This window comes from Globicephala melas, chromosome 3 (assembly GCF_963455315.2).
Source record: "Globicephala melas chromosome 3, mGloMel1.2, whole genome shotgun sequence".
Classification (NCBI taxonomy): Eukaryota; Metazoa; Chordata; class Mammalia; order Artiodactyla; family Delphinidae; genus Globicephala; species Globicephala melas.
In genome coordinates this window covers 146,479,797-146,505,716 of record NC_083316.1, presented here as the reverse complement: position 1 = coordinate 146,505,716, position 25,920 = coordinate 146,479,797, and the positions used below count along the sequence as shown (strand labels likewise).

Sequence of the window (25,920 nt, the reverse complement as noted above, 5' to 3'; positions counted from 1 at the left end):
TCATCTGTAAAATTTGGGGTGTCGTTACCCCATAGAGTTATGTAAAAGAAATCATTTATTATAATGTCTGACAAGTACAGAACTGTCCAGGGTTGGCTTTTACAGACAGGAACTGGTGCCATCAATTGTTTTATCTTAAAAAATCAGAACCAAAAAGAAGTGTCTATGTCTATGTACTCATGCACTTGTATATCTGAAGAACTTTTGATATTACTCAGGTATGTTTCCTGGTTCAGGATTTCTTTATTCCTCTTATCTTTAAGGAAATGGTAACTGGTACGTTTCCATCTCCCTTCCTATTCCTTCATTGCCTTTTCTATTTTGTAGAGCAAGGTTTAGATCACATAGCAGAAAACATTCTTTCCTACCTGGATGCCAGGTCTCTGTGTGCAGCAGAGCTGGTATGTAAGGAATGGCAGCGAGTCATCTCCGAAGGAATGCTTTGGAAGAAGTTGATTGAACGAATGGTGCGCACTGACCCTCTATGGAAGGGACTTTCAGAAAGAAGAGGGTGGTAAGTATTTAGGTTGGTTGTTCCCTTGAAAAAAGTTTGACCTAGGGTCAGTTTGATTACTAAAAAATGCAATTATACTTGCCAAATGTGTTGGCCTATTTTAAACAAGTGGGAAAAGATGAGTAGTCAAGAGTTGGGGGGGGAGATATACAGTTTGAGCAATTTGGCTTTTCAAGGCTATGTGTTTATGCTTTTCCTTTCACATTTTCCTTAGGTGATGACACCATTACCAAAAGATAGATAAGAAAAAGGAAAATATGAGAAAGTCAAATAATGCCATTTTGCTATTAGATATTGATCCTGGTTGAAGATGGAAGGTACAGCAGGCAGGATTTTTCAGAGACAACCTGTTGTCTGAAATACAGCTGTATAGCTCTGTACATGTCAGTACCCTGACAGCACAGAGAAAGAGAGTGCCACAGCTAGGACAGATAGGTGGCTGTGTGAGTGATGGTTAGGGCTATGCTTTCTTTATGGGAAAAAGTTTGTTCATGTACTCAGTTAGCTTTTTCACAAAGCTACATTAACACTTTTTATCGAACTGTAGAATGAAAGGCTAGATTATTGTGTTGGGTATTCAGAAAATAAAAGGTTAGGACCATGCTAAAGAACTGTAAGCTGAAGTAAAGTTGTGCCTAACATGTACATTTAATTGTCAGAAATCCTGCTTTGGAACTGTTAAAGCTCAATGCAAGTCAAAAGACTTGAAAGATACATCTTTGTAAGCACCATGTTTAAATAAAATTCACCCTTTTATGTGCAAAAATGTAACATCTACTTGTGTTTTTTTGCCAGGGATCAGTACCTGTTTAAAAACAGACCAACAGATGGCCCTCCCAATTCATTTTATAGGTCATTATACCCAAAGATTATCCAGGATATAGAGGTAATTTTATGATTTATCTGTTTTATGGGCTGTTTGTGTCTTGTTCTCAACTTTTTTGTTGTCTTAGTGTTCTTAGTTGTCTAGTTCTAAAATCATAGAACTGTTTTTTTTTTAAGTTGAAGTCTTAGAGCACATATGTCACAATGTGTAATCTGCAGCTATCCTTCAGAGTAGATAGTGCCTTTTTGTAAAAACTAATCTAACTTTTCTAAAACATGAAATGCTTCTGCAAGACTACCAGTTAATTAAAACCTTAATCCAAAATTAACTTTTTGTTTTAATTTGATGAAATTTCCGAAATCCAAGGCCCAATTTTTCAGGTAAGCATAGTTTTACGTTTTTTGAGCCATCTCTAGAGAACTAGAGAAGGCACAGTCTCAGTTTCCTCTGTAAATTTCCCATACTTTTTCATTAAAAGGACTCAAATATGATTCTAAGCAATAGTTAAGTGGCTTTTGTAGAGCAAATTATGCTCGTGGACCATTTTGGAGTTGAGTGTAACTTCCCCAGACCAGTAAAACTCTGTGAACTTGATGAGAAACATTGGAGATGTTTGATATTGTTCATGTGTTCTAATTAGTTCAGTTTTATTATTTAGCCCTTTTCCTTGAACCAAGAAAGACATGCACAGGCATTTCTGATTAACTCTTTCACATGTGTTCTTGGCAGGTCTTGGTTACTTCACTGATTTCCTCCTTGGCAAAAAAGTTCAACCTTTGCTAGGCAATGCTGTATCACCCATAAAGTTATACTCAGTTTCCCAAACATGAAGTAATCCTCACCCCCAGGTGATAGACATAAAAGTTATTGTGCCAAAATTCATTAATGGAGAAACATGTGCTTTTCTTGGAGTCCCCTCCCCGCTGCCTTCTTTTTAAGGCAGATGTGAACTAATGGAATCGCTTTGTTAACAGTAAATCTGAATATGACTGGAATATCATTATTTCAAATGCAAGCCATTGTCTTGAATATTCTGTTCCCTAAAATGAGCTATAAGTAACCTTTTAGGGTAGGTTAAATGATTTAAAACTTCTGCCATACAAATCCTAAAGTTTAGGAATTAATTGATCCCTTGGCAGTTCAAAACTTAGAATAAATTGCTCCTACAGTTTTAGTAGCTGAAACATAGTGTTAACTTGAACCTTAGGTTGGTGTATGTGTGTTTCAGGTTAGAGGGATTGTCTTTTACCCCATGTAGTTTTACTAAGACACTGCTTATGCACAGATTTTAGAAACTATATTACTTGTTACTTTTTTCCTCCCAACTATTCTTTATAAAGTATCTCCACATTTCCTTGAATAATTTCAGCAAGTCCTTTATTATAAGAAGGATGATGTCTGAGGTCAATCATTAATAAATAGGAACTCTGGAAGAACTTTGATCAGGTTGAAGATTTGGTGACATATATTATTTAATTCCCATTAGTAGTGTTATAATCGACAGTATGAACTCGGTTTTCTGTGGCATGACAGTATGTGACACCACCTAACATAACCATTTACTCAGGCTGAAATAATATTTTAAAGTTAGAAGGAGGCAGATGTGAGGGAAAATAGAGCTATGGAGGAAAACCCTTTTTGACACAAAACCTCTATATCATGGTGGTCTACCCAGTGGTTCTTAAAGTGTGGTTTAGGAAAACCCACTGGTTGGCCACAAGAGTCTCCTCCAGATTTTTGTGGGCTAGATCTCTTAGTTTAAGGGATGATGTTTTATACTTTGGTACTTTCACTCATAGTAATAATAATAAAAATAATGTACCACGTATAGAGTGTTTACTTGTCCTAGATACTTTCAGCATTTTATAATGCATTTTCTCATTTAACACTCTGGACAATACTTGAAAGTTAGGCCCTGTCCATATTTAAAATTGAGGAACCTGAGGCTCACGCAGGTTAAATAGCTTGCCAGTGATCATACAACCAGTCAGTAGTTGAGTCTGTGATCATCCTTACATTCTTCTGCACTTAATGCAACTTTTTGTGTGCTATAGATCAATGGTACTTCATCAAAATAGAGTTCGTTACCTCTGTTTTGTGAGTGTGTTTTATTCTGTCCTGGGTAGACACACAAAGCAGAGATTCGTGGGTCAAACAAATGAGAGACTCACAGGCTTGGCTGTTACCCATGTGCCTGGTACAAAACCCTCACAAGCAGACTATAATAATTACAAGTACCCTCTTTTGAGCCCTCGCAGTATACTCATGAACCATGTCGTGTGACTTACATAAGATTATTAATTGCATTTAATTCTTGCAGCAAGCTACCTGTCATCCTCATCTGTAAGGAGGGGAAACTGAGACTAAGAGAAATTTTAGAACTTCCTACATAGTTAAGTAGAAGACAAGGGATTTTAACTGAGGTCTGGCCAGCTCTAGGCTTAGTGTTGTTGTTTGTCATTTTCAAAGTAGAAAATTCCAGAAGAGAAGGAGAAAGAGGTATGTTGTTAAATGCCTACAGACTTTTCAAGGTGATCTTCTCATCTTTGTCCAATTGCTTGCAAACTCTTAGTTGAAAAAAGCATATGAGTTAAGATAAGATTAGTTGGCCTTGTTTTAGTCCAGTTATGGCAAAGGTAGTGCTTTAGAGGGTTTTAAGCCTATTGCCAAAAGATAAATTACACCCTGAACATCAAGTGGATGTTTTTGTCCCCCTCCCTGGTTGCCCATACACAGCCTTGGAGTCTCTTGTGTTTTTTTCTCATATGCTTTGCAGGGTTGCCAGTTCACAGCACCTTTTGCTTTCTATCCTTCTTGCTCTACCCTGACAGCTCCAGTTCATGTGCTGGCTCCTGTCATCTATCCATTCCCATATTTGGCTCTGACAAGCAGATGACCTTGCCCTTCCACATTGACCCAACAGAAATTGGCTAATTTTTAAGAAGTAGGGAACCTGGCTTAGTATGGCCAACCCCTATTATTCAGGAAATGAGAATGTGAGGAATGAAGTCTGAAGAGAATAAGAATTCTTAGTTCTCTGCAAAGGTTCATCTCTCATGGGTGCTCTTGCCATACACACACGCATACACACACAGGGGGAGAGAGAAGAGGGGGTAGGGTGGGAGGGAGAGAGTTTAGAGTGCCTCTGAATTGAGAAGGAATTCCTGGAAAACCTGAGGCACAGTCCTAAAAGAAGCAGCCATATTTCCTTTGCTATCTAGAGTCTTAATTGTTATTATCATCCTCATCCTCATTATTATTAATGATGAGACTACTGTTAGGTACTTTGCCACAGTAATTTAATTTAGTCCTCAAATTGTCAAAACTGAGACTCTTAGTCCAAAGTCCATGCTCTTTTCGCCCTACCATGCCGTCAGATGTCCCTCAACAGAGAGGTGGGAGTTGTTATAATAGACTCAAGCAGTCAGAGTTCTGATGTCCTGAACTTGGATTTTTCTCTTTTGCCATCTCAGATTAGTGGCAAACTCTTTCATATAATATGCCTTTTTCCTTTTTTTATTCACTGGATTAAAGCCTTTGAAGCACTCTCCTTGGAACAGACCACTAGTAAAACGATGGTGTGTTGTATCGCACCTTATAATAAACCACATTTTATTCAGGGAAAGTGGGGAGCTTTTTTGTGGTTTGCAAACTTGATATTAACATTGTCCTAACCAGAAAATGCTGAAATTTGCCCACCCACCCAGTTGTGTTTAGGCTTCTAAAAATAATGTTATTCCTTCATACTCAGACATCTGTTTTCACTCTATTGCCAATTTAAATGCTGCTGTATACTCTGTGTATCATGGCTACTTTCCCAGTATTTTGAAAATTTGCACAGGGTAAGGGGATTTTACAAGTTCTCAAAAACATGAAATATTCCTCTACAGTAGCCACACCACATGATGTCTAAGTGAAATGGCAGGTATCTGCATCATTAAAGAGGTGCACCTGTGTATGCCCTGTATTCCTACTGCTGAAGTTAAGATGATTGTTGAATTGCATTTGCAGGCTGAGCCCCTTCCTGGGAATGGTTGGGGAGGGCTCAGGGCTATCAGCATTGAAGATCAGCCTAGACTGAGACAACAGTTCCCGGCAATTTGGTGAGATTTTTTTTGGTCACAGCCTACTCCTTTTGGTCAGTGTTCTCCACAAATGAGAAAGAGCGTCACTGCTACCGTTTGTAGGCACTGTGATAAGCACTGTATGTACGTAATCTCATTTGATCCTTCCAACAGATTTGAGAACGTATATATTATCTTTTACAGAGGAGGAGACTGCAATTCAAACAGTCCAAGTCATTTGCTAAAGCTGCTAATTGACCTAGGTATTTTCTACTACAATGGGCTGCCTTCCATTTTTAAAGGTCTAGTTTTTCTGAAAAAGTCCTGGCTTATATAAGCCAGTTGAGGTCGTCAAATATGGTGGTAGGTAGTATTTTGGGCAGGCACAGTCAGCAGGAAGTGTTGCTTTCTTTTGTGGGTGGCCTTGAGAATTGAGAAGAGTGAAGTCTTAGGAATTACACCGGGTTGGTGTGTAACAAAGTAGTCAGCTCCCTGGTCTCATTTAGTGTCCCTTTCCTGGCATTTTGAAACAAACTGTACTTGTTTTGGGATTCAGCAACCTAATAATTTTTAAAACAGCCCTAGGTGGGAACTTCCTAAAATGACCCATGAAAAATGATTTGGTAAGCCTTCTTCTTTTAAAATTCAGAAATGTATTTTAGAAAATAGGCTCGTTCTAAGTGTTGAGAAGCTAAGCCATTTCCTAACTTCTACTTGACTTAGAAGGAAAGCCTGTTATCTAGCAGAGCTTTTGAGAGGTCCTGGCCTCTGGCTCTTGTTTGAGGGTTGGAGATAGAGGGTATGGCTTGGCCTTTTATGTTGGGTAGTGTTCTCTGTCCAGACGTCTTAGGGGGTGGGTGTATCACAGGCTGATCATGTTGCCTTACCCAGTTTCTCTCTGCTGTGTCCTCAGGGCTTTAGGTACAGTAATAGATTATAGCCAAGTCTCTTGGTTCTCAAAAACATTTTAGAGTAGTGGGAGAGCATGTAGGAAATTCTTTTTGGTATGGGGATTCCCATACGAAAGTTAAAAAAAGTTTTTTCAAGCTCCCATGTGATAGTAAATAAATGTGCTTTTTCTATTCATTGAAATATTATACAGAGTAGCAAAGCTACTTACTGATTCAATAATATTTTAAAGCAATTGTGTATGTTTTAAAACTAAGAACGACGATATGAATTTTGAAAATAACAGCATATATATTGATAAGACAGGTTATGTATTCGTCTTTGTAATACTTTGGGTTTATGTGGAGTCACATTTAGCAGCAACCATCTGGGCCCCCAGGGTGTAGCCTGAACGTTGGTAACCATTGCCAGGAGTCACTGGCCATGAATAAGACTTGTTACCAGTAGGTCTGCCTCCTAAGTCAGCATTTTCCTGGTATGCTTAGCATGCTGACGTGGTTCAGTCACTCTAAAAATACATTATTTCTCTAAATGATTCCAAGCATTGAGTTCAATTTAAGAAATTCTTTATATTCTGAATCCCTTTTTAAAAAGTTGCTCACAGACATATCTGTTGTCTACCTTGGTAGCGGTAGCCACAGTGGGGTAAATTTTTGTTTTTGTTTTGTTGTTTGCTTTTTTGTTTTTGAAATGTGGTTTTATGTCTGACATTTTACAAACTCAGTAGAGATGACGATGCTGGCTAAGAAGCTCTGATTTGGTAGCAGATGGACAGATGAGCTGTTTCTCGCTCATGGCACCTCCATGGTACCTCTTTGCATCCCCTGGATGTTGGAAATATGTGATCCTGGCCTCTCTCAAGGCTATCTATGGGAACTCTTTGAGGGCAGGGCTTATATTTCCAGGCTCCTGTGCTAAGTACTGAGGCCACAAATGAGGAAACAGTTTCCTGTTTAAGTATACATGTATCAGTGTCTCCAATCCTCCATTTCTTTTTCTGTAAAATGAGGACAATAATTTTGGCTTCAGAATTGTGATGATTAAATTAACTGTAAACTATATAAAACACATAGCATAGTGTTATGGAAGCGTGGTACCTGGCATAACATTCAGTAAATTTTAACATTTCAGAGCATACAGAAGCATGTTGCCTTCAAAATAAGAGGAAACATGGTTTGTTAGATGTCAGCAGAACCAGTAATTAAGTGCTTATTGTGAATAAAGATGAGATTTAGCTCCTTTCTTCACTAAAGCAACTAATTAAACTTTTAGCTACTCAGATAATTAGCTACTCAGACATGTCTTTTGAACTAGATCCTGAACTCTCAGGTATAGCCAATTGTAGTCCCTATTGTCCCCTAAATTCAAGGATCAGGAATTTATGCTTTGGTTATTCTTAGTGTATCTTTTGATCCTGAAAATCCTTGACATCCATTACCAAAGGTTAGGTCTTCTAGTGCTCTGGGCATGACCCACTTCCTCTTTAAACTTTGCCCACTGGTCTCAGGCTGTCGCGCTGTTTAAGATCCCTTTAGTCCTGCAGCGCTTACAGTTTTTAATCACTCATTTGGCACTGATATTTTATCTGGAGTTGTTACTGATCTTTTTATGTGTTCACTGCTGCAATAGCTAGGGCTATACTTTCTTTGTAGACACTGCATATTTTAGTAGAAAAAGCATGGGCTCAGAGTCAGGAAGAACTGGGTGTGATTTCCAACTCATCCAGTTACTAGTTTTGTGGCCTCAGGCAAGTTAAACTCTTGTTTCCTTGTTTGTAAAAGGAAAGTAACTGAGGACTTCCTTCCAAGGTTAATGTGTGGATCATTTAACCAAATAAACATATGATTAGAGTATATCCAATTCCAGTTACTGCGTGCCTGTGTATTGCAGTTGCATCCTTTGAAAGCATTATGCTTCCTGTCAGTCTTTTCACCCCATGCCTGGCACAGTCAGTACCTGGAATATACTAACATCTCAGTAAGTGTTGTACGAATGATGAAAGAATGAGAATCCAGGGCTGAAATGTGCCATTCTTATTCCAAAGGAGCTTCAGTCTGGTAGAAGATTAAAAATGGATAATAAAATTCTTGCTATAGTAGTTGGCATGTAGTAGTTGTCAATATCCTTTCTCAATGATCAGGACAATCAGTGCTGTGGATGGATACACAGATTGTTAGTATATGCTTAATGTTAGTGGTGGTCTTCTGCCAGATATTTTAACTGGCATTAGAGAGTGACCCAATGAGTTACTATTTATTTGTATGTTTTGGGTGCAAATGGCATTCTTTAAACGTATTGAATTCTGTCTAGGCCATTTTTTTCAAACCCAACCCAAACTCATTGGAAATCCTGTGACAGTTGCCAGATGGGCAGGGAACATTTGAGGAAAAATATTGTTGGGCTAATGTCTTACTTGGAAAAGAGTGTGATTCCTATCCACAGACAGTTATGCAAACCAAGATGGAGTATCAGTGGTATGCTGTTTCTGGAACCCCAAAGTCTGAACCCTAATAGAATAGTTGATTCACAAAAACTCATCTGTTGCCTCCTTTTTCCCTTAGACTATAGAATCTAACTGGCGGTGTGGACGACACAACTTGCAGAGGATTCAGTGCCGCTCTGAAAATAGTAAAGGTGTCTACTGTTTACAGTATGATGATGAAAAAATTATCAGTGGCCTTCGAGATAATTCTATTAAGGTGAATGACTGCATTTTGTATGTATTATTTTTAGAATTGTGGTTACATGTTAGACATTAGAGGTAACAATCTCTCCATTTCCTCCTGATTGGTTTTTATCTGTTCCACTCAATCTTGGCAGCTGTCTGCGTGGTTCTAAAGAACTAGAGCCAGAGCGTTTCCCTCTGCTAACACTGGACCCTTGGATTTTCTCGCTTCTTACCCTTCTCTAAGCACATTCACTTTCTGTATTCCGTATTTAGGTGCAAGTAGAAAATATCTCAGTATCCACAGGGCTCTTGATTTCTTGGCTAGCTGGTAAAAGTGTTGCTGACTTGCATATAAATGAAAATCATTACCTTTTATGGTTTCTGTGAAAGGCTCAATTGATAACACAAAAGAATGATAGAGCAATTTATATTGTTTTTATTTACTTTTCAGTAGTAGATAAACGGGATCATTTCTCTGTGTTTAATGGCTCTAATAGATTTTGTTTCACATTGTTTGTAGCTTATTTTCTCATATTTAAGAAAACGTTGTGGGATAATTTTACTTTTAGTTATAATTTACATGCACTCTTTTTGATGTAAAGTTCCGTGAGTTTTGACAAGCACAAAGAATTGTGCAACCACAACAATTATTATCAAGATCCAGAATAGTTCCGTCATCCACCAGATTCCTTTGTCCTGCTGCTTTGCGTTTACCCATTTTTCCCCGGGGTCCTGACAACCACTGATGTTTTTTTCTGTCCCTATAATTTTGCCTTTTCAAGAATGTCCTGTAAATGGACTCACACAGTATGTAGCCTTTTGAGTCTGACTTTTTATGCTTAGCATTGTGCATTAGAGATTCTTCTACATTGTTGCACATAACGATAGTTAGTTCCTTTTTATTGGTGAGTAACATTCTGCTTTATGGTTACACCACAGTGTGTTTATCCATTTACCTACTGAAGGACATTTGTGTTTACAGTTTTTCACAATTATGAATAAAGACACTGTAAACATATGCATGCACGTTTTTGCGAGAACGTAAGTTTTCAGTTCACTTGGATAAAAACCTAGGAGTGGGATTGCTAACTGATATGGTAAGTGTACGTTTTACCTGTGAAGAAACGGCCAAGCTGTATTTTCAAGTGGCTATGCCATTTTACATTCCCATCAGCGATGTATGAGAATTCCTTTTGTTCTGCATCCTGGTCAGCCCTTGGTAGTCTCAGGGTTTTTTTTTTGTTTTGTTTTGTTTTTTTTGGATATTAGCCATTTGAATAGGTATGTAGACATATCTCATTTTGGTGTAAAGTTACATTTCTCCAGTGATCAGTGATAATGAGCATCTTTTCACATGCTTATTTGCCATCTGTATATTCATTGGTGAAGTTTCTATTCAGATCTTTTGTACAATTTTAAAATGGGTTCTCTGTTTTCATATTATTGGGTTTTGAGAGCTCTTTATATATTATGGATACAGGTTCTTTTTTAGATATGTTTTGCAAATATTTTCTTCCATTCTGTGACTTGTCTTTTCACTTTCTCAATGATATCTTAAGTAGAGCAGAAGATTTTAATTTGTCTAGTCTAGTTTGCCAGTGTTTTCTTTTATGCCTCATACTTTTGATGTCATATCTAAGAGTTCTTTCACTGAGCTTTTTGAATCTGTAAATTTGTGTCTTTCGCCAAATTTCAGAAGTTTGGGCCGTTATTTATTCAATTTTGTTTCTGCACCAATTTCTTTCTCCTCTCCTTCTGAGACTCTAATTACACAAGTATTAGATCTTTTGATATTGTCTTACTTTTTCCCAATCTTTTTTCCCTCTCTTTTCTGGGTAATCTCTCTTAGCCTGTCTTCAAATTGACTGAATTTTTCATCTGTATTCTGCTATTTTCCCCCATTGAGTGAATTTTAAGATTTCAGATATTATATTTTATAGTTTCTGTTTCTCTACTGAGAACTTCTCTCTTTTCATTCATATCAAATGTGTTTATCTTTACTTCATGGAGTATAGTTACAACAACTGCTTTGAAGTCTTTGACCATGACAACATTTGGGTAATCTCTAGCTTGTCATGTGTTGATTGTCTGTTCCCCTGAGAATTGGTCACTTTTCTTGGCTTTTGAATGTCAAGTAATTTTGGATTGTATCTTGTACATTATGGATGTTGTATTGTAAAGTCTATGGATCCTGTTATAATCCTCTGGAGAATATGTGTGAGTATTTTTTTAAGCAGGTGGTCAGCCTAGTTAGGGGGGTTGGTTCTAATCTCTTTTCTGCTTTTTGCCATGCTACTTTGGGTCTATCTTGGGCTTGCACTACTCAGAGTTTAGTCTGAGACTTCAGTGGTAGTTTAAATATCAGGGCGCTTTTTCCGGCCTTTGATGTGTTGGCTTAGTCTGTCCTGTGCATGCACTGCTTAAGGGCAAGCCCAAGTCATGTGTTGTGTGGGTTCTCATATACAATTAGGGAAGCCTTTTTCTTTTTTCCAGCTCTTTTTTGTTTTGGATTTCCCTAAGTCTCTACAGCCCACAAGGATCCTTTCTTCATTTTCCTTTGGCCAGAAAAATGGGGTTTCTCTTAGAATTTTAGTTACCTGTTCCACTGCTCTGCAGTACATCTCCATGACTGGACTTGTCCTTTGGATCAAAGCCATTTGAGAAAAGAGAAAAAGAAAATAGGGTCTTTCGCACATTCTTTGGTCCCCAAGGATTCCTTTTTCAGCCCTTCTGTCCAGAAAGACTGGTTTCTCAGATTGTAGCTGCCTGTGCTGCTGTTTCACTGTGCAGTTCCTTGATCTGGACCTGCCTTTGGGTCAAGACCACAAAAGAAGGAAATGAGAAAACAGAAAGAATGGTAAACTCACCCCACGTGGATCCTGTCTCCAAACTCTTACCCCTCGCTACAATGTATTCAATACAATACTTGCTTTCTCCTGGCTGCCCTTCCCCTCACAGTTTTCAGAGTCCTCAGCTAGTTGTTTTTGTATTTTGTCTAGAGTTTTTAGTTACAGTCAACTGGGAAGATAGGTTGTAGTGGGCTTTCTCCCCTTGGCCTTGTTTTCTATATTCTTTTACTTTGGGTGAGTTAAAAGGTATTTTTGCTTGTGTGTTTTTTGTTTTATAAAATAGTGGAATTTCAATAATTCCAATAACTGGGGCAGAAAATCACTGAATTATAGAATATAAAGAAACTGTTTTGTTGGTTTCCTATATGTATTATAGTGTTTCCCAAAAGGTATTCTGTGGATGTGAATCCAAAGGATATTGCTTTGAAGAGTAATTCCCTTCAAAGAAATTTAGAAAACACTGCATGCTATACCCCTTTCTTAGAAATTTACAGGTTACAGTAGCATATAAAGGCTCTGAGAAGACATACAGTAGAGGCACCCAGAGTTTTCCAACTTTGAAAACATACTTGACCACAGAACTCTATTTTTATGTAATACTTATTGATAATCCTCACCTGTGGCCACAAATATGCTCTTGAAACTGTTATTATTTAATTTTGGCAGTTCTCCTTTAAGGAGTAGGTAAGAATGGTTTATAATGACCTTGTCAAAGCATGGGCTGGCCGTGGGCTTGCATTTCACTTACGCTGTATGTTTCTAAAGAATTCTCTTAATAGAGGCCTACCCATGCCTAAATTAGGCCTACACTTGATTTATAAGACACGGAACAATGGGGCAAAAATACGCTTTAGAGAGCTCATCTAGACCAATGGTTGGAAACCTTCTGTACTTCATTCTGCTTCAGTCCTTGATCAGCGCACACTTTCAAAATAGCTGTGGTTCTACTAGGTCAGAAATTAGAAGCAAGCCTTACTATTATAGAAGGACACTTAACTGTCTGTAGTGCTTGTAATATCTTGGCCATTTGTGGTAAACTTTAGGGACACTGCAAATTATGATAGTACTTTTACAAGGGAAGAAATAGTTCCGTAGATTCTATTTTTAACAAAACAGTCTTTGAAAAAAATCACTTTCCATCCCCCCATTATTTTGGGACATTATTGAAAACTTGGAAAACACTGGAAAGATCAAAAGAGAGGAGAAAAACGGCATTCAGAGTACAAAGCCAACTATCAACACTTTACTTCCTTTTAATCTTTTTTTTTAAATATACATAATGTTTATGTCACTATAGAGATGACTTTTAGTCTGATTTTTTTAAAAAAGTAACTATAATAAAGCAGTGTGTTTTCTCATTAAAAACTCTTCATAATTTACTTTGAAGTTATTCTGAGATGCTGAACATTTTTCATTTTTAAGCTTTCATAAACAAATGTAATGGGTTAAGGGGTATGCATTTTTAAAAGCTCTTAATAGATACTGTCACGTTGTTTTCCAGAGGGTGAGCCAACTCTTTTCACAGAGTTTATTTAAAAATTCTCTTTATAAAGCTGTTAAGTATAATAGGCACAGTAGTTATGGGGACAAAGTAAGCAAAGTAGTGTACCTATTCTGGAAGTTATTCAGTATTGCCTCTTCTTCCCCTCTTGTCATTTACCACCTGCTTGATGTTTACTGCTCTTATTTACTGTAACACAGCCTTGTTTTGTTTTACGATTCAGAAAATAAGGTATGATAAAAACATTGATCAGAATGTGATATACTAAATTACTGTTTGTGTTTGTCTCAATAGATCTGGGATAAAACCAGCTTGGAATGTTTGAAAGTGTTAACGGGACACACCGGCTCTGTCCTTTGTCTCCAGTATGATGAACGTGTCATTGTGACTGGCTCTTCTGACTCTACAGTGAGGTGAGTGATTGGATTTCACTGGCCTGAACTTCTGTACCTTCCACAAGGAGACAGATTCACCTCCTCTTCTGCGATAAAGTACACACATGCTCTGTATATGTTTTTGTATGCTATATTTCAAAACCATTTTTGGTGTAGGTACATTTGAACAAAGTGGGCAGGAAAGCTAACTTTTGTTAAGTAGGTCCTATTCCCATTATCATACATTCTAGGGATGGCAACATGCCTTCCTGTAAAAGCACAGTACCTGACAGTATCAGGGTCGCTTTCTCCTGGGAGACCACGCTCTAGAGGAGAGAGGAAGGAAGCAGGTGTTCTGGGAGTGTGGTGGACAGTAAACTACAAGTACCAGAAGAATCAGAAGCAGAGATTTGCAGCACTTTTTGAGGGACACAAATAATGTGCCCGATATTTTGTATAATGTTATTCTATTGAATTCTCACATCAACCTTTCTAAAGTAAGTAGTATCTTCTTTTTTATAGATGTAGTATTGGGAAATGGAGGCCAGAGAGGCGAATAATTTACTCAGTCACATAGTTAGTTAATTTCGAGCCTTGAATTTATAGCACTCAAGACTATCTTGATATTATGTAGCTTTTCCAGTGATGGAGACACTAGTTTTCAGATGCCACCCCAGGGGCAGAGTGATGAAGATGGAAGTGGCAGTGTTCTACAGTAGAAGGGAAGCAGTGACTGCTGGTTGGGAGTTGAGAGTAGAAAGGAAATATTATTGGGATCTACTCCTAAACCACTGGGACAAGGATGTTTTTCCATACCAGATGGCTTTGGATTTTGCTATAGTGATGCGTTCACCAGAGCCTAGAGGTAATACAGTAAAGCTTCAGCTGGACTGCTGGTAGCCTGAGGAAGGCATGTCATGGGGAGGAAAGGAAATGCCTCTTCTAGAGTGAGTCAGAGATTTGAAGAGGATTGCTTTACAGGCACACCTAAGAGATTGAAATAGTCACCAGCATGCCTAGTATCCTTTCCCTGACTCAGTGCTTCCAGGCTGCTGCTTCCACGATAGGTCATGTCTCGGCCTTAGAAGCCTGAGACTCTCTTCGTCTGCTCTGCACGAACTTGTCCCCTTAGGAGATTGGGGTTACAGAAAAGCTATGATGTGAAAGGGCTGCCCCTAAGAAGCCTGTATCTCAAGGGTGAAGCAATTGGAGACATGTGCTTTGTCCATAAAGCGGTTGGGTAGATAGATGGGTGTGGATAGATAGTTTGCAGTGGATAAATAATAGACTCAAAAGCTTGTCAGAGGTCAAAAACAACCTTAAGCTTGGAACCCAGCCACCAAGCCATCTTCTTTCTGTCATCTCAAACTCACTGCAAAGCCCACTTCCTTGCATCATTTTTTGCCATCAGCACAAGGCTGCAAACACCATCCCTGAATACCTGGGCAGGAGTCAGAATTGGCCTCCTTTTTTTTTTTTTTTTTTTTTTGCGGTACGCGGGCCTCTCACTGTTGTGGCCTCTCCCGTTGCAGAGCACAGGCTCCGGACGCGCAGGCTCAGCGGCCATGGCTCACGGGTCCAGCCACTCCGTGGCATGTGGGATCTTCCCGGACCGGGGCACGAACCCGTGTCCCCTGCATTGGCAGGCGAACTCAACCACTGCGCCACCAGGGAAGCCCTGGCCTTCTTTTTTGAAACCATCTTACCATTTCTTCACAAATAGAGAAATTGCTTCTGGGGGCTCCTTTTAAGCATGGTGTCAGGTCCCAGTCACCAGATACACGTGAAGTCCACTCCTCCCCAGCCTACTACTAAAAATGGGCCCAGAGCACAGACACAGGAATCTTTTCCTGGTTGTCTCGATAATTAAGCATTGTGCTTTTCTGTTCCCTAGAGTCTGGGATGTGAACACGGGTGAAGTTCTGAACACGTTGATCCACCACAACGAGGCTGTACTGCACTTACGCTTCAGCAATGGACTGATGGTGACCTGTTCCAAGGACCGCTCCATCGCAGTGTGGGACATGGCTTCTGCCACTGATATCACTTTACGCCGTGTCCTGGTTGGCCACCGTGCTGCTGTCAATGTAGTAGACTTTGACGATAAGTACATAGTGTCTGCCTCTGGGGACAGGACCATCAAAGTAAGTGTGTCTGCAGTCATAACTCTGCTTGTTGCCATCCCTTTTAGAACACAGAGAAAGCAGAGGTGGCTTATACCAACCTCGCATCTGGCAAGATCTTTATTCTCCTCTACTTGTGCTTATGAGACCTCAAGGCATGCTCATTCTTTATGCTTCTCAAGCCGTAGGCAAGGTCGTAGAAAAGGGTCATGGGGTCCGGACCGAGAGCAGTCCTCTATTTCATGAAAGGACATTGTTGATAACCTTTTTAAAGGGAAGAGAACTAACCTATGGGACATGTACCATGTGCCAGAAGCTTCCCATTACTGCCTCATTCCACCCTCCCAGCACTCTGCTGAGCCACATTTTACAGATGTGGCACAGAGGACTGTGCTGGAGGCCACATTAGCTAGTTAGTGGCAGAATTCAGCTTTGATTTATTCACCTAATCTTGAGAGCCTGCCATGCCATAGACCCTGGGCTGGATGCTAGAGAGATGATGAGGAACAGGACATGTCCCTGCCTCCAAGGAGCTCAACGTGTGGTGTGAGGCAGACGTGTGACAAGCACTTGTAGTCTAGGATGATCCATCGGGTATGGTAAATGCAGTGCTGGTTCCAATGTACATGTTAACTTATTAAAATTTTAGCTTTCCTTATATTTTTATAACAGCCTTATTGAGATATAATTCACATACCATAAGATTCATCATTTGAAAGCATACCATTCAGTGGTTTCGTATATTCACAGTGTTGTATGGTCATCACTAGTTTCAGAACATCTTTATCACCCTCTGAAAAAACCTCATACCCATTAGCAGTCAACCCCTGTTCTCTACCCCCAGTCCCTGGCAGTCAGTAATCTTCCTTCTCTGGATTTGCCTATTTGAGACTTTTCAGATAAATGTTATCATATACATGTGGCCGTTTGTGTCTGGCTTCTTTCACTTAGTGTAGTGTTTTCAAGGGTCATCCATGTACTTTGCAGCATGAATCAGACTTCATTCCTTCTGATGACTAGAAAAATTCTGTGTGTGGATGCACCACATTTTGTTTATCCGTTCGTCAGTTCACGGACATTTTGATTGTTTGCACATTCTATCTGTTATATATAATGCTGCCATAAATATTTGTGTACAGATGTTTGCGTGTACATACACTTTTAATTCTCTTGGGATGGTAACTCTGTGTTGAACATCTTCAGGAACTGCCAAACTGTTTTCCAAAATGGCTTCACCATTTAACAATCTCACCAGCAGTGTATGGGCTCAGAAACCTTCCTTTTATGACCCGTACTGGCCAGCATGCTAGTATCTAGCCCCACAGATCACAGACTAGATAGCATCAGACTTTTAGATTGGATAGAGTCTGGAAGCTGAAAAACTAGGATTTTTGGCACCTCACCAGTCAGTCACACCAATTTGTACGAGACCAGTGCCTGGAAGTCAAGAGGGTTTGGGCCTTTGTACAAAACAGATGTTGGGGCTTCCCTGGTGGTGCAGTGGTTGAGGGTCCGCCTGCCGATTCAAGGGACACGGGTTCGTGCCCCGGTCCAGGAGGATCCTGCATGCCGCGGAGCGGCTGGGCCCATGGGCCATGGCCGCTGGGCCTGCGCGTCCGGAGCCTGTGCTCTGCAGCGGGAGGGGCCACAACAGTGAGAGGCCCGCGTACAGCAAAAAAAAAAAACAAACAGATGTTGCATAATATCAGCCCAGATATTTCTCCATATCCTTGCCAGCCCTTGTTAGTGTGTGTGTGTGTGTGTGTGTGTGTCTATTATAGCCATCCTGGTAGGTATTTAGTGGTGTCTCTGCAGTTTTTCTTTCAATTTCCCTAATGACCAGTGATGTTGAGCATCATGTGCTTATTGGCCATTTTTATAACTTCTTTGAAGAGACATCTACTTAAATCTTTTGCTCTTTTCAAACCTTAGATTATTTGTCTCTTTATTATTTAGTTGCAAAAGTTCTTTACATGTTCTGGTTACAAGTCCCTTATCAGATAAATGATTTGCAAATATTTTCTTCCTGTGGGTTGTCTTTTCACTTTCTTGATGGTGTCCTTTGAAACACAAATAGTTTTAACTTTGTTGAAGTCAAGTTCATCAATTTTTTTTGTTACTTGTGCTTTTATTATCATATCTAAGAAACAGTTGCCTAATACAAGGTCACAAAGATTTACTCTTATGTTTTCTTCTGAGAGTTACAGTTTCAGCTGCTACATTTAGATCATTGATCCATGTTGAATTAAATTTTTGTATACAGTGTGACACAGGGATCCAACTTCATCCTTTTGCCTCTGGATATCTGGTTGTCCCATTCAACTACAAATGCAGCTAATAAAATAATTCAGGGAACATTGGTTACTTTGTGTCTCCTTATTTGGCTGGTATTAAGTGTGTCTATGGACATCTGAGTCTTGCAGACAGCTTCACAAAAGAGGGGTTATTTATTCCACATACATAATATTAGGAGTGATGTGTCAAAACAAATGGAGCTATTCGAGAAACTATGCTGGAAAAGAAGAGGATGCAAAAGGTGAAGCCCTTTCACATCAGTTACATTGGGTTTGACGTGTCACCCGGCCTAAAAACATAAGATCTGGCCCAGACCCTTCTCTCTAGGCAAATGAATGTCTGAACCATCCAGGAGATGTTCTCTTTGTGAAGATCTCAAGGTTTGGAGACTTCACAAATTCCCTCTGTATTTCATTCCAGTTTTATCACTCAGCAGCTAAGGAAATGTTATGCTATCCAATCTGTTCCCCAACCTCCCCAGTGTATTTCATAATCAAGTATTGTGGTCATTCTTAGAAGTTCTGATTTTTTTTTTTTAAAGGTACATTGTGCAAGGGCTTTTCTGCATTTATTCTTAAATCTATTGCTAATTTGTTGTACAGGTCTGGAGCACGAGCACCTGTGAATTTGTTCGTACTCTGAATGGGCACAAGCGAGGCATTGCCTGTCTCCAGTACAGGGATCGGCTGGTTGTTAGTGGATCATCGGATAATACCATAAGGTGGGTAGAAGTTGGTGTGGTGACAGAGTGGGCTCATTTTTGCCATAGTGTTGACTTATCTCCAGTCCTGATGCTCAAAAGACTCAGTTTTGGGGGCTGCTTCAGATAAGAAAACTTTAGGTAACTTTTATTTATCTCTCTGGTTCTGCACACTAAAGTGGGTAAATTGTGTATGCCCTGGGTATTCTTCCAAGATTCCCCCAGTGCACAAGGTTTTATAACCTCAACTCCACCCAAGATCACTTAATACCATAGTGCCTCAGAACAGAGGATGCTCCAGCCTGATGCTCTCCTTTCCCTTACCAGTGAGCCCCTGCCTCTCTCCCTAACAGAGGGCAGTGTACTTTATTTCTCTCTCCCAACACTGTCATCAATTCCTGTTCGGTCATTTATCTTATCTCCCTTTTTTCTTCCCAACACTCATTGTCCTTGCTTTCTAATAAATATGAATGTCTTTAAACACTTTTTATCTTATTAAGAACTTCCCTTAAATATCTATTTAATTACCCCAAGTCATTTTTCCAACTGTCCCAACATATTCTAGTAGCTTTTTTATAATCAAATTGCCTGTTTGGGCAAAATAAGGATTGGGTTCAAGATTATTTTTTTAGAAAAAGAAAGAAAGAAAGCAAACACAATGTAACTTTAACTGCCAAAAGTTTTCTTTATCATTTTAAGTTTTAAGGTATCATAAAAGTCAGTTGAGAACTTGAATCTTGGTTCTGTTGCATTCTTTATGCTTGGTATTACTTAATATTTCAGCAATAAACAATTCTTAACTTCCTCATTGGAACCTCCGAGCTTCTACAAAATAATAATGTGTACTGCTGAGTAGTTTATGGAAGAGAACCACTTTGGAGTTATAGTGGCAGTGTTCTCTTCACAGTAGATTAGAGAAGCCATCATCACTGACACTGATGAGAACATTTGCTGAGGATAGAATATTCATTGGATTTATGATAGGTACTAGTGGGGAGGCTAAGAAAATGTCATTATAGAATTAATTTGCTAACTTTGTTTTGTACATGTTAGTTTGCTGTGGTTTCTTTTTACAAATAATGTAGTTAAATCAGTGATAATTTTTTAAAAATCTCTTTCCAGAATTGTTACATAAATCATATACAGAGAAAAAGGCTGATGGTAGTCACTGGGTTTATATTTCTAAGACACTGCATATGCCTAATGAGAGGCTCCCACTCTGACCTTGTAATACTGTATCTAGGAAGGGGAATCCCTAAGCCTCATCAGGAGAGGGAGACCATTGTGCTGGTCCACCAGTTCTAACCTTGGTGGCGGAAGCCTAACCCCCTGGGCTGTATTTATTATCTTCCCCACACCAACATCCTTTTTCTTCTTTACGGCCTGCAATCCCTGTCTCCCCCCCAGAATTCTTCTTAGACCATTTGGCTACTTGGTTTCATCAACTCAGACATCAAGAGCATGCCTACAAACTAAATGTAATTGAAATTTCTTTGTTGGTATTATTTAAATAATAACAACATGCATGTGATTTTTAAAAGTTTCAAACTATGTAAAAGGAAATAAAATGAAAAGTAAGCCTTTCTCCCAAGTTAGTTCTTAAAAAACACATGAATGGTACAAAGGTACACACATATCTTCACATGTGTATAATGTGAACTGGGAGTGAGATAGAAATAAAGATTCCCAGGGTAGGGAAGATCACGTATGGATAGTTTGAATCATGTGTAGGAAGTTGATTCACAGAAATCTGTTTTTCATTCAAGACTGTGGGATATTGAATGTGGCGCCTGTTTAAGAGTCCTAGAGGGACATGAAGAATTGGTCCGATGCATCCGGTTTGATAACAAGAGGATTGTCAGTGGGGCCTATGATGGGTACGTGTTTCAAATTTTCAAATGCGTGACCATAACTATATGAAGAGGAAAAATAAGTACTGCATATTAAGCAGCTGTGTATGTGCTAGGTCCCATGCTGGGTATTTCTTATGTAATGGTGGATGGCAGGATCAAGTGGGGACACTGAGACCCAGAAGGATGAATTAATAAGCTTATGCTTTTAACCATTATTGTAAACTCAGGGAGTAGCTAGTTCCTTGTCCCAGCACTAAATTAATCCAGGCTTTTTTTTTTTTTTTTTTTGGTGAGTTCAATGATAAATTTCTTTTCCCCTTTTGGTGAATTGAACACATCCTCTTTAAAAAGCCTCATGACTTTTAAAATGAGCAAATGGCAACCGTAAACCTTTCAAGATGACCTTATATATACTTCACAGACGGGTTAGTTGGTCTGTTCATACTCCTATTATTAACTTTCAGCATTTGCTTAGTTTGGAGAAAGGTATCCTTGGAATTTCACAGAGAGCCCTAGCTTCTGTCAGCAGCACCTACTCAGCCCTAGAGAGCTTCCTGATTAATGAATTTGGTGACATAGATTATCAAGTCAGGAATTGAATTTAGATAATGTGAAGTTGTTTTCTTGTCTCCCTTCAAACAATATTTCTTCACAATTTCAGCAATTCTGAGAATGTGTAGGTCCTTATTTTTTCCAAATCAAGTGTAATTGGTTTAAATACCTTGTCAAAACATCAGCAGGTTCCCCATTAGCTTTTAAAATAGGCAGTTCGAATGCACTCCTTTCTATCGAGGGAATGCTTGACAATATATAAAATGTTGACTTTTCCACTAATTGTGATTTCATTTTCCTTTCTAGGAAAATCAAAGTTTGGGACTTGCAGGCTGCTCTCGACCCCCGAGCCCCAGCAAGCACGTTGTGTCTGCGCACATTGGTGGTATGTGATCTGTTGAAAGGGAAGTGCTTCCCTGTGCTGGCGGTTGGCCACCTGCAGATAGACCTCCCTGAGCCTATCACTGGAAAGCTTCTGTACCTCACAGCATGCCTTCTGAGAAATGCGCTGTTCTGTTAATTTTGTTTATTAGTCAAAATCAGAGAATATTTGACATTCATATTTCTGTGAGCTCTTTTATAAAGAGTATTAACACAACTTAAAATATGAAAGCAGGCTTCCTCATTTGTAGGTGGACTGGTTTCCTCCTAGAGCATAAAGTATTTCCTGTCTGCAAGTTTGGGAGATTTCCTAATATGGGTGTCTGTGGTTGTGTTGTGTTTTATAACTCAGCACATTTTTGTACTATTATGGTGGACTTTCCCCTCAATCTGTTTTCTACGGATTATTGCTTGGCATATAGGAATACTTTATTTTTATATATTAATCTTGTTTTACCAACTTTGCCAAGCTCATTATTTCTAGCAGTCTGTTTACTTTTGTATTTTTGAGGAGACAGTTGTTTGAAAATATTGATAGAGTTTTCTTATTTTCAGTAGTTTTACCTTCTATTTTTTCTCTCCTTTCATTGACTAGAAGAACATGCAGAACTTGAGTCAGGGCCATTCTTGTTTTCTTCTTGATTTTAATAGGAAGACTTCTGGTATTTCACCATTAATTTTGATGTTAGCTGTGGTTTGAGATAGATATGCTTGGTGGTGTTAAAAACACTATTCTTCTGGTCCTAGTTTTTACAGTGTATCAAGAATGGGTATTAAATATTGTTGCTTACCTTCTTAAGACCCTTTGTAAGATGATCACATAGTTTTTCTTCTTTGACATATTAATGGGCCAGGATCTAGGACACAAAGTTAAATTAAAGAAAAAGCCTAGAAGGGAAGGCAGAATCTGTATTCCTAGGGAGAAGGACAAAGCTCAATAAAGTTATGTAGGAAGCCTGGATAAGGAGCTGTATTTTCAGCCTGTGCCAACTCCCTGGTAGTGAGATAGGAGGGATTGTAAAGATTTCGTTTTATTCATAAAGCTGTTACGTTTCACAGGAACATTCTGGACGTGTGTTTCGGCTACAGTTTGATGAATTTCAGATCATCAGCAGCTCCCATGATGACACAATTTTGATTTGGGATTTCTTAAATGTGCCTCCCAGTGCCCAGAATGAGACCCGTTCTCCCTCCAGAACATACACTTACATCTCCAGATAACAGTCTGCACTTTACCTGTTTCAGGTGAGTACTTCCCCCACTTTTAATTTTGCTGATTGAATTCACCTTCCCTTTGGGGAAATTTTATGGTTTGGGTTCCTTTCTCAGTAATAGGAACATTAGATGCATCAACTTTGCAGAGTTCTAGCATAAGGCTAGATCTTTATGGTCACATCAAAATAAGATATAAATCGAAATCCTGCTTATTGTGGGTTTTCATATTGGTAGACACCACGGTTCCTGTTTTTTAAAACTTTTCCCAGGTCATACCAATTTAGTACCAGTAAAGTCCTCTAAATTGTTTTGCGGTGCAAGGATCTCCTTTTTCTCTTTCTTTCCTGTCTTTCAGTTCTATCTTTTATTTTTTTAAAAATCACCATCAGGCAAACACTTAAAACTACCTCCCCTCCCCACCCCCCCATTACAATCCACCCACCACCACCATTCCCTAGGGTAGGAATCAAAGAAGGGTGTTTGTTGAGAGAGCCCCTAAAACTCGTTCTTCATCCATTAGACACAACAGGTACCCTGGAAGCCAAGTCCTTTGCTCCGGTAACAGGAAGACTTAGGGCCATAATAACATTGACGATGGCATGTTTTGATTACCAAGGGTGTCCAGGTAGAGGATGAGAAGCCTTACTTGGCAGTGTCCTTGGGACTGATGACCATGTTCATCTGGAGCAGTATTCCCAACTCTTGAGAATTTTGCGAGGGGGCCTGTGAATTCTGTGCACATTAAACTTTGTAGATTGAATAAATAATGTTTGTGCATATTTGTACTGTCATGTATATATGTATGTAAAGACTGTGTTAATAAAATTCATATTTATGTAAAAACATTACTTAATGCTTAGTAGCTTTTTGTCATTGTATATTTTCCTGTTCATTGAATATTAAAAATGTAAAGAAAGTCCGTGTGCAGAATCGTGAAATTTTGGGGGTGAAAAGATAGGGAATCACTGCTTTCTAGATCACTAAGTTGACATCTTTTCAGATACTCCTTATTTCTGCTCCAGGAAGTTTATCTTATTCAGGGTCGGCAGGCTACAGCTGGAGGCCAAATTTGACCCACTGCCTTATTTTTTTTTATCCTTACCATAGCAATCTAAGAATAGTTTTTTACACTTTTAAATACTCTGAAACAATTAAAAGAAGAATATTATTTTAGAACATGTGAAAATTATATAAAATTCAAATTCCAGTGCCCATAAGTAGTTTTTCTGGAGCACAGCCACAGCTCATCTGTTTATGTATTGTCTGTGGCTGGTTTCGTGCTTCAGTGGCAGAGCTGAGTAGTTGCAAAAGAGACTGTGTGGCCTAAAATACGTACAATCTGGCCCATTAAGAAGAAGCATGCGGACCTCTGGTCTTGCCCCTGTTCCATCTATTAGCGATAAACCAAGGATCTGCATCAGGAATGGCAAATGCATTGTTTCTTCATGCCAACTCAGTTTGATCCGTAGTGACTGGCTAGTGTACTGCCTTTGGAAGGATGATGGGACCCCACATGGACCCAGAAGGCCTAAGTGCCTCAATGGCTTGGCTGTGCCTCCCTAGCTATAGGATCTGAGCCACAGTAGTGACCTGTAAGCCACATACATAGTTGCCGTTCCTGGTCTCAGCTGTGTTCATACTGGCTCTTGTGACAGTGGCCATCTCCCTTGCTGCTTTCTCTCTGGATAGATTCTTCACAAGTCAGTTGAGAAATTCACATGGCAGAATTTTTACGTTTATTGAATTATAGGAAATTACAGAGGAAGAAGGCAAGGATCTCTTTTTGGGGGGTGGGGTGGCGCTGCATTTGATCTTCGTTGCGGTGCGCGGGCTTCTCATTGCGGTGGCTTTTCTTGTTGCGGAGCACAGGCTCTAGGCGCGTGGGCTTCAGTAGTTGTGGCTTATGGGCTCTAGAGCACAGGCTCAGCAGTTGTGGCGCACGGGCTTAGTTGCTCCGCAACCTGTGGGATCCTCCCGCACCAGGGCTCAAACCCACGTCCCCTGCATTGGCAGGTGGATTCGTAACCACCGCGCCACCAGGGAAGCCCGGCAAGGATTTTTTGAGTGATTGCTCTTCCCCGCCTCAACCTCCCTTTGCCCCAAACTAAAGAAATACATAAGGAAGGAGGAAAGGACCCAAATGAAAACTGATTTCCTCCTTCCTGTTCTCTTCTTCTCCCTCTTCAGCCCACCCTTCATCCTGTTACCAACTATGGTCATCTTAGCCCTGCCTCTCCTCTTCACTAGCTTCCTTTTGTTTTCAGGAGCAAGGCTTAGCTAAGATTAGCTAACAGAAATTTCAATATCTAGCTCTTACCTTCTGTCCTCTCTACCCTCCCCCACCCCAGCCTTGCATTCTTGCCTCCCAAAAATCCAGGGCTCCAACCAGACTGAATTCTGTTTAATTTCCCTAATTACACTTCAGTAATACAGACCTCTGCCACCTCCCTCCCCTTGCTTGTGTTGTTAGGGTTTTGTGGATACCACCACACCCCCACTCCTTTCCTTCATCTGACTTAATTTATTATTTGGTATTGAAATAATTTGCATGCCTGTCTCTCTTACCAGGTGTGGAGCTCCTTTTATTTTGGAGCCCCAGTATCTAATAGAGCACACAGTGTATTATGAGTGCTTGTTGACATTTGTTGGTCAAGTGACACCCGGGGCCAACATGACGTCTCTGTGCTCTTTCTCCTGGGCCAACAAGAATTTGCCCATAAATAAATACGTGCGAAACTGCAGTGTATTCATACACCTTCCACAAACATAAAGATAGTAGCTCAGTAAGAAATTAGACTAAGTTGTCTAAAGTGGCATAGTCAAGTACTAAATATATTCCTTACATATAGACAGGTACCTAGATGTACACATCTCCCTCTGCCCCGCCCCCTTCACCTTCGCTAAGCCCCATTGCTGTTTTGAATCAATTTTATTGAGGTATGATTTTTGTAAAACAGATTGTACCCACTTAAATTATACTGTTTTGTGACACGTTTTTACGAATATATACACGCCTGCAATTTCCTCCACACTCCAGGTAAGAATATTTTTATCACTCCCCAGAAGTTCCCTTGTGTCCTCTTTGTAGTCAGAGCC

General features: G+C 39.6%; 1 protein-coding gene across 7 annotated transcripts in view; it reads left to right on the top strand.

The window, feature by feature from the left end:
- FBXW11 (F-box and WD repeat domain containing 11) overlaps positions 1–25,920 on the top strand; it is a 129,139-nt gene that overhangs the window by 96,489 nt on the left and 6,730 nt on the right. For all 7 annotated transcript variants that reach the window (XM_030829931.3, XM_030829934.3, XM_030829933.3 and 4 more), the window contains 9 exons: positions 328–514; positions 1,310–1,400; positions 8,875–9,012; positions 13,626–13,744; positions 15,600–15,849; positions 18,726–18,844; positions 20,590–20,700; positions 21,535–21,613; positions 22,669–22,854. In XM_030829931.3, coding sequence (XP_030685791.1) covers positions 328–514; positions 1,310–1,400; positions 8,875–9,012; positions 13,626–13,744; positions 15,600–15,849; positions 18,726–18,844; positions 20,590–20,700; positions 21,535–21,613; positions 22,669–22,830 — 1,256 coding nt within the window. In that variant the 3' untranslated portion in view covers positions 22,831–22,854. The remainder of the gene's footprint in view (positions 1–327; positions 515–1,309; positions 1,401–8,874; positions 9,013–13,625; positions 13,745–15,599; positions 15,850–18,725; positions 18,845–20,589; positions 20,701–21,534; positions 21,614–22,668; positions 22,855–25,920) is intronic.